The sequence below is a fragment of the Enhydra lutris genome, unplaced genomic scaffold (genome assembly GCF_002288905.1).
Source record: "Enhydra lutris kenyoni isolate GAN:26980312 unplaced genomic scaffold, ASM228890v2 scaffoldscaffold8, whole genome shotgun sequence".
Taxonomy (NCBI): domain Eukaryota; kingdom Metazoa; phylum Chordata; class Mammalia; order Carnivora; family Mustelidae; genus Enhydra; species Enhydra lutris.
Window position 1 is genome coordinate 8193379 of NW_019154092.1, and position 8282 is coordinate 8201660.

General features: G+C 39.3%; 1 protein-coding gene across 2 annotated transcripts in view; it reads right to left on the reverse strand.

The window, feature by feature from the left end:
• LOC111142406 (NADH:ubiquinone oxidoreductase core subunit V2) overlaps positions 1-7052 on the reverse strand; it is a 34500-nt gene extending 27448 nt beyond the window's left edge. Inside the window, exon 1 of one of the 2 annotated variants that reach the window (XM_022495474.1) lies at positions 6867-7052. In XM_022495474.1, the coding sequence (XP_022351182.1) occupies positions 6867-6920 (54 nt within the window). In that variant the 5' untranslated portion in view covers positions 6921-7052. Of the gene's footprint in view, positions 1-6578; positions 6653-6866 lie in introns of those variants that run through there. The other variant, XM_022495476.1, reaches the window with a different exon arrangement.
• Between the last annotated feature and the right edge of the window lie 1230 nt (positions 7053-8282).

Here is an 8282-nt window from a genome sequence, read left to right on the forward strand (position 1 = left end):
CTTGAACCTTAACTTTGCCTTAACCACTAAAATTTTGTTATATTTTCAAATATACGTTGGGAGGGCTCTTAAAATGTCTTCCAAATAAAGTTCCATCAATAATTTAACTAAAAATGTTAATTCAGATTAAAGAAATCTAAGTGATTTTTCTAGCACTGTAAGACAATTAACAAGCAAAATTTGGCCAAATCATGTAACAGAAAAGTTACGTAAAAAGCCCAGGTTTTACAGGAGCATTATAGATTAAGATGACTGTATCAACTGCAACAATATTGTCTATCCTGACCACAAATTAAACAAAGCACTCTTTATATATGTAAACTCCAATGTGGATACAAACAATACTCAGATGTTCTAAGGATAGGAATACTTCATAGAAATGAAACATCCAAACATCATTTCAGTCAGCAGACCTAGGTTCATTCTCATCTTCACCAATTACAGTACTGTAACCTTGGGCAAGTTACTCTACCTCTCTGTACCTAGGTTTGCTCACCTATTTTAAACTGTTAGAGATTAAATGAGATAAAGTATTTAGCATAGTATCAGCAAAAGTACTTCTGTACTGGTCACTATCATTATTATTATTATTATTATTGGAACTTTAACTGAACGCTAACTCCAGACGCCCATTATCTTTTCTTCTTGTGCTCCTAAAGTGAAGGCAGTAGGCTTCAACACTCACAAAAACAGATGTGACCCTAAATAATTACAAGTTGATTTTAAGAGTGAACATTCATTTTCAAGTTCAAGTGATTTTAAAGCTTTTAACTTAGGAGCGCCTGGGTGGCTCAGTAGTTAAGTGTTTGCTTTTGGCTCAGGTCACCTGGGATCAAGCCCTGCATCAAGCTCCCAGCTCAGCGAGAAGCCTGCTTCTCCCACTCCCACTGCCGGTGCTTGTGTTCCCTCCCTCCCTCTCACTCTGTCAAATGAGTGAATTAAATCTTAAAAACAAAACAAACAAACAAAAAACCTTTTAACTTAAAGAATTAACTGGTAAAGCTTAAGCACAGTTTTTTTTAACTTGAAAATCAAATAAATACAAACAAATGTTGTATAACGTAAACTGTTTTGTTTTCTAGTCCTAAGGACTAATACTCAAACATGTATTATTTAAAATTTAATAACCCTATGACCAGGAGGAGCTCAGTATGTGTATTTTTAAAGTATCATTGGAGATTCTTTTGATCAAGTTTGGGAATTACTGCTTTAGGATATATGGTATCTATATCATAGCATGCAGGTGACAGATTTTGGTCTCCAAAACCTAAAGATGCCAAGAACAAGAAATGCTAGGAGATCTTTTCCAATCCAGAATCTTGGGAAGTACTGAAGAATCTTAAGGAGTATTTAGTGAGTGATAATGAAGAACTTCCTTCTCCGTATTTCAAAATAGCAAGGATATGTACTACATATTGCTATAAATGTAGCTATCTGAACATTATTTTTTCCAAACTGTGTAGTTTTTTTCATGGTACTATCATGATATTCCCTTAGGAACAAAACTGTACCCATCATGAGTAAACCTACTCCTCTTATCCCCTGTGCTCTCTTCCTTAAGTACAGTGAAATCACTTCCCTAGTCTCTGCTCACAGTGACAAACCCTTGTACTATTATAGCACCTATTAAATTTAAATCTTCACCATACATAATCAATTTCCTTCAGTAAACTTGAGCAACTTAGAAAGTGGTTAAAAGGAAAACAAACAAACAAACAAACGGGACTTGTAAACAAACCCAGTTCAAGTTCCTACTACTGTGTAATTTGGGGCATATTTGTCTGGGAATCTTAAACTGTCTCATCTACAAAATGGGTAACATCCAGGAAAGTATCCTACATATAAGGCACTTTCCCTCTCTAACAACAAGGCAAAGTAAAAGTGTTTAAACATGTTAAGTCTTTAGTGCTTGTTGAATAAAAAAAAAAAAAAAAAAAAAAAAAAAAAAAATCCCTACAGCTAGCTATGCTTCCTGACCTGACTCAAAGGTGAGTAGGTCAAGGTTTCTCAATGGAAAACCATATTGACACGGTCAATGAACCTATAATTTATCACCCAAAGTACTGGGCTGATATTAAACAATATCCAAAGAGAAGGGAAATTCAGCTTTTTATGTGTTTGAAATGGAGACTAAGTTCCTATGTCCAATATAAAGATCTGATTTGTTATGTGTAGCAGTGGCCTGCTGAACCTCACTAAATAAATTTAATATTTGCTCATTTTCTCTTTCCCCTTAAGTATTTAAGGCCGTGGCAGGTGGAGTAATGCTGCTCAAAAATACCACTTCCTAATCCTGGGGAACTGTAAACATATTAATATGCATAGCAAAAGAGAACTAAGGTTGCAGATGGAATTAAGATTGCTAATCAGCTGACCTTAAAATAGGGAGATTTCCATTCTGTATTATCAGGGTGGGTTCAAGGCAATCAGAGTGCCTTTTAAATCCAGAAGAGGGAGCAAAAGAAAGGATAGGTCACAAATGAAGAAAGCAAAGTCAGTGCAGTGAGAGCTTAACCTGCCCTTGCTGGCTTTGAAGATGGAAGAAAGGAGCCCTCAGCCAACAAATAAGGGCAGCTTTTTCGAGAAGCTGGAAAAGCCGAGAAAACAGATTGTCCCCTACAGTATTCCAGTAGCTCTGCCAACACCTTGATTTTAGCCCAGTGGGACCCATGTCAAACTTTTAACCTACAGAATCATAAGACAAATACCTGTTATGTCACCAAGTTTGTGGTAATTTGTAAGAGTAACAACAGAAAACTAAAATAAATGCTTTTAAAAAAAAGCAAAAAACAAAACTCCTTTAGAGTCCTTGAGCCAAAATGGAGATACACTGGGACACTGCAAAATCAGGTTTAAGAACCTCTAACGGAATGAGAAAACACTTCATTCTACAAAACTTAACATTTAGAAAGAAAAATGCCACCACAGGAAGTTCCACTTGTAGAGTAGGGGAGTAGATATTACCAGGCCAAACTGCTAACAACTATAAACTCTGGACAAACTATTTTTTTAGAAAATCAAAAACCCAAAACACTTTCTGAAGGCACTGGAGGACAACCAAATGCTGACAGACACAGAAGGGGAGTCTATACTTAGATAAAGCCAATGAAGGGTTTTTTTTGTTTTATACTTTACATTCTTAGCCTGAAGGCAGACCCCTGTGAGTCCTGCACTTTGCAGCTAAAACCTCAAGAGAAAATCTGTAGCCTTAATGGCTTGAAAAACCACAGGACAGTTTGGGACAACCACAAGCATGGGAAAGTGGGAAATCCAAAAATAGGAAGAGCCAGAGAGTAGCCCAAATTCTGTGGCTGACCCCAAACCATGCATACACATGTGGCCAATTCCAAGCAGCACAGCTAAAAGAAGTGAACCAATATTTGAGATTCTGCTCAGAAGGGAGCTGGGTTATAGTTTGAGTTCAATTGAGTCAAGAGCCCACCACAACAACAAAAAAACACTAACAGAGGAATTAACAAAATCTAGAGTTTCTATGACATACCGTTCACAATGTCCAGGATACGATCCAAAATTACTCAACATAAAACAACAACAAAACAGCCCATTTTCAAGGAAAAAAGACAATCAATGGAGATTACTAAAGAACAATTTCAAAACTGCTAAACCCATACTTAAGGACATTAAAAAAAAAGTATCTCCAAAGAACAAAAAAATGAAACAGCAACTACAAAGAAGAACCCAAATTCTGAAGCTGAAAATACAATGTTTGAAAATGCCACAACTCCTTCACTCCTATTGAACTAAGCAGTGGCTTGGGAATGAGGCAGTGATGAGCTGCAAAGTGAGGTCAACATTACAGAAAGCCATGGAAAATTACTGAGCAAGCGAAAAAGCCTATTCTGAGTATCTAAATGCTCCATAATTCACTTTTTAGGCAATTCTTGATAATCACTAAATAAGGTATTACTGTACTTTACAGAAAAGAAAAATGAGACTCCAAGAGATTAAGAAATATGGTTCCAGGTCATGCAACTGTTGTCTTGTAGGCACTTTTAAACAGTACTACGTTATGGTTATTTTTAAAGCAATGATAAACTGAAGTCTGTAGCTAAAGAACTTGGCAGTTAGTTAATACAACAGAAATTATAACAAAATAAGCGATTTCTCTGAAAATGCAAATTGTTTCCTTAATGGTTTTCTCTATGAGGAAAGGAACTTTATTAGTGGGACCTCTTACACTTTTCCTGATTTTTGCTAGGTCATTCTGATATTCTATTTGAAAAAGGGCAGAAGGGCCTGGTTATATGAGTTATAGAACATCCTCACAATGGCATGCCACATAGCATTAAAAATGACATTACAGAAATGCTGACTGTTGACGAAAGCAGACCAAAAATGTTTTGTGAGGGGCGCCTGGGTGGCTCAGTCAGTTAAACGTGGACCTTCCGCTCAGGTCATGATTCCAGGATCCTGGGATGGATCCTGGGATCCAGCCTGGTATCGGGCTCCCTGTTCAGCAGGGAGCATGTTTCTCTCTCTCCCTCTGCGTGCCACTCTGCTTACTTATGATCTCTCTCTGTGTCAAATAAATAAATAAAATTCTTTAAAAAAAAGTTTTGTGAGAAAGAGGCTACAAAACAATGTGAACAATACCGTCCAATTTTACAAAAAAAAAAAAAAAAAAAAAAAAAAGATCTGTAAAGCCTGTTAATTGGAAACACAAAAATGTTAACATTTTGGTAATTTTTTCTTTTCAGCTTATTCTGTTTGCTGTTCCTAATATTGTGTTTTTCCCATAATGCATTACTTGTGTAATAAAATTAAACTTCTAAATCAAACCATCATGCTGTACACCTTAAACTTCAGAGATCTGCCTTGTTCAGTAAGAAAAAAAATGAACAACAAAAACAACTTAGACTTATTCATCAATTCTGCATATTTACTGGGTACATACTACATATCAGGTAATATTTGTACAAAGAAAAAAACAGCTGCAGAAACTAACATAAAGACTTGATTGAAATTTTCTTCCACTACCTGAAAATATTCTTTTCTATTGTTTAAACTGCTTTTCGATATATACCTCTAATAACCCTCTGCCTCAAAAACTGAAGAAATTAAAATCTATCTGTACTCTGATTTTTATCCTTTCTACTAGTAGATAAGATCTTATTCTCATCACCTCTCACCTGAGTTTCCAAGAGTCTCATCCATTTAGTCTCCCAGCCTCTGGCTCTGATGAAATGTTATTCCCTCACTCCCACACTCCCACCCAGCCATCTATTCAATATGGAGAAACCTGACCCTGTCCCTCTGCTCCTTTAAAAATCCTTCACTGGCTCAGCACTGCCTCTAAGATAATGCCAAATTCTTCCGCAAGGCAGGCAAGGAGCTCCAACATCTGGGCCCTGCCCACCTCTCTTAATTCATCTCTGGATTTATCTTACTACCAACAGTGGAGTCCACCAACACTGCTTGAGGCTTCTTTTATGCACCAAGCTTTTCCCTGCCAACTATCAATAGCCTTTTCTTCTGTTGTCCTTTCCACCTATTATATTCTCTCCCATATATGTAACCTTATCACCAATTAGTATAGCCTCCAGGAAAAATCTTCCACACTTTCAAACCAAACTGACCTTACACGTAACTCTTTAACACTGTACTCTTCCACTGTATATTTACCTCAAAGTTTCTTTTACATGAGACTATCAACTCCACAAGAACAGGGATTGTCTAAATCTGTTTATCTGTAATATGGAGAAATAACAGTACCAACCTCATAAATGAGATTTATAATGTAAACATTTAACACTGTGCTTGGCAAATGCAAAGTATTCACCAAATGTTACCTATCATTACTAGGTAGCCCAGCCGCGCATAAGGACCTCAAATGTTTATCGAAAGACTAAACTCTGCAAATTGGAATATTCCTCTCATTTTACGACCAAGAAAACTAAGTAAGAGATATCACAGCTCAACATCACAAATCAAGAAAAGGCAAAGAAACCACCAGCCAAATTCAGGTCTAACTCTATAAAGCCCTGAACTATATATACTAGTATGCATTCTCTCCTTGTCTTCTAAGAACTGACTCAACCTTTCTATTTTACTGCTAGGGGGAAAAGGGGGGCTTCTATCCAGTAAATGCTGTTATAATCGTCATTAATGGAGTCACCATTACTAAGTTAACTTGAATGAGTGTTTCGACCTGAGATTCAATCTCCTTACCTAAAATAAGGACATGTACTTGGACCTCAGAAGCCCATTCAAACTCTTAAAATCCTTCTGGATGCAGTATTTGTGGGGGTGTTCTTTCAGAGTTAATATACGATTATTTATCGAACTTTTCCGATACGCAGAATACGATCTTCACTAAATCAAACCCCTTTCGCCTAAAGAAATGCTCTCCAAGCTTTCAACACGCAAGCTGGAGCCAACAATTTTAGGGTCCTCTCCAGTGCGCTGCAACCTGACTGCAACAAGGTCATCAGGCTTGATCCGCAAGGTGCCTCCTCGGTGGGCGGTGGAGGGGTGGGGGGTGGTTTTAGAAACCTATCTGGCCAACGCAGGCCAGGCCTATGTTCTGCGCTAGGGCGAAACGGCAACAAACAGACCACCGGGCGGCCCCTCCTTCTTCCTCTCCTTGACCACATTAGGCGTTAACTTCCCAAACCTGTGGGGGAGGCCACGCACCCGCCGTAGCTACGTCTGCGACCCTCCCTCGGAGCTCCTCGCTCGCAGTGAAGCTGTGGCGGCCTCCCTGGGAAAGGGCGAAGGCCGCAGTGTCCTTGCCACCGCCTGCAGGCCGTCCAGGGCCCAGCGCTCTCGTTGCCCACCACAAAAAGAGACATCGAGAAAGATGAAAGGGCGGCGGCAGTGCCGGGGCTCATTCCGAACCTCCTTACCCACTGGGCCGTGAGACCGACCGCCTTGGCCCGGAGCGCCGCGGAGAAGAACATGGCGGACCAAACCGTTGGCCTTTCCCTGTGGCACCAGGCGAGAATCCCGAGCGAGCTTTGGGACGCACGGCGTGCGCGCTCCCGACCCCAGGCCTAGGGAGTCCGGGGCGGCGCGCTGCTCCCTAGGATGGGGCGGCGGGGGCGCGCGGAGGCTCGCGGGGGCTGCTGGGGCCCAATGGGCGGAGACTTCCTCAGCCGGGGCGGGGCGAAGGCCAGCGAGGTCCATAAAAGGCTGGGTCGCACAGGCTGTGGCTGGGGTCTCAACCTTGAAAGGAAGAGACAGTGAGCTGTTCCTTGGGCTTTTAGGGAATGTAACACCGATCTGGATTTATGAGGTGAGCTTCCCCCCCTGGAGAGCCTTTTGGGGATTTTAACCACCTTTTTTTTTTTTTTAATCGTGGTTACTTAAAAAAAAAATTCCGTTGTAACCTCTTGTAAATCATGTATTACAAGTTATATGAAGATGTAGAAGAGTGTCACCGAGTGAGGTAGACACTAAATGACTTGTTTCCCATTCTTTTGCTTTAGAGATGTGTGCTGACTATTTAGGGGCTAAATAATATATCTGGGATTTGCTTCAGAATAATGGAAATGAAACAAGATTGGCCATGATTAATGACTGTCGAAGATGCGGTAGTTCTAATGACTATTTTCAGTACTTTTGTACATGTTAGAAATTTTCCATAATAAAGCAAGGAAAAAAAAACACTTCCTTCTTCGTGTTTGTTTGGTCACCTCTGGAAATTCCAACAAGTATGTACTCAGTAACAGCTGTAATATGCACAGTGCTGTTTCCTGCTGTGTAGAGTTTACCAAGCACTTTACTGCCTCTTGATTTTTCCCTTCTCTACCTTCTTTTCTTGTGTGTCATGTCCTGTACCACCCCTTCCTTTTGCCCATTTTCTTTGCTAAACTTATGAAAGATTTCTGGAACTTTCACAGCAGTATAGGGATTTTAAAATTTTATTCTTCATTAATTTAAAAACTCTAAAGTATTCCATTGCAACCACATATGAATCATATTTTACGAAGTATGAGATTCAAGTTACAAGAAGGCTCCCAGCCAGTGAGCTACAAATAGACACCAAATGCCTCCATTCCCATTTCTTTGCTTATCCCTTATGTTAGTCTGCTTCTCCTAAATTGGTTTCACTATTTACATTTAAAAGGGAAAAATATTCTGGGTCTCCATGCTGATTTAAATTATTGTATTATAAGGGCAGCTGACTGACTCAGTCATAGGAGCATGTGACTCTTGATCTCAGAAACATGAGTTCAAGCCCCATGTTGGGTGTAGAGATTACTAGAAAATAAATTTTAAAAAATCAAAAATTTGTTTTTAAAAATAAATAATTATTGTAT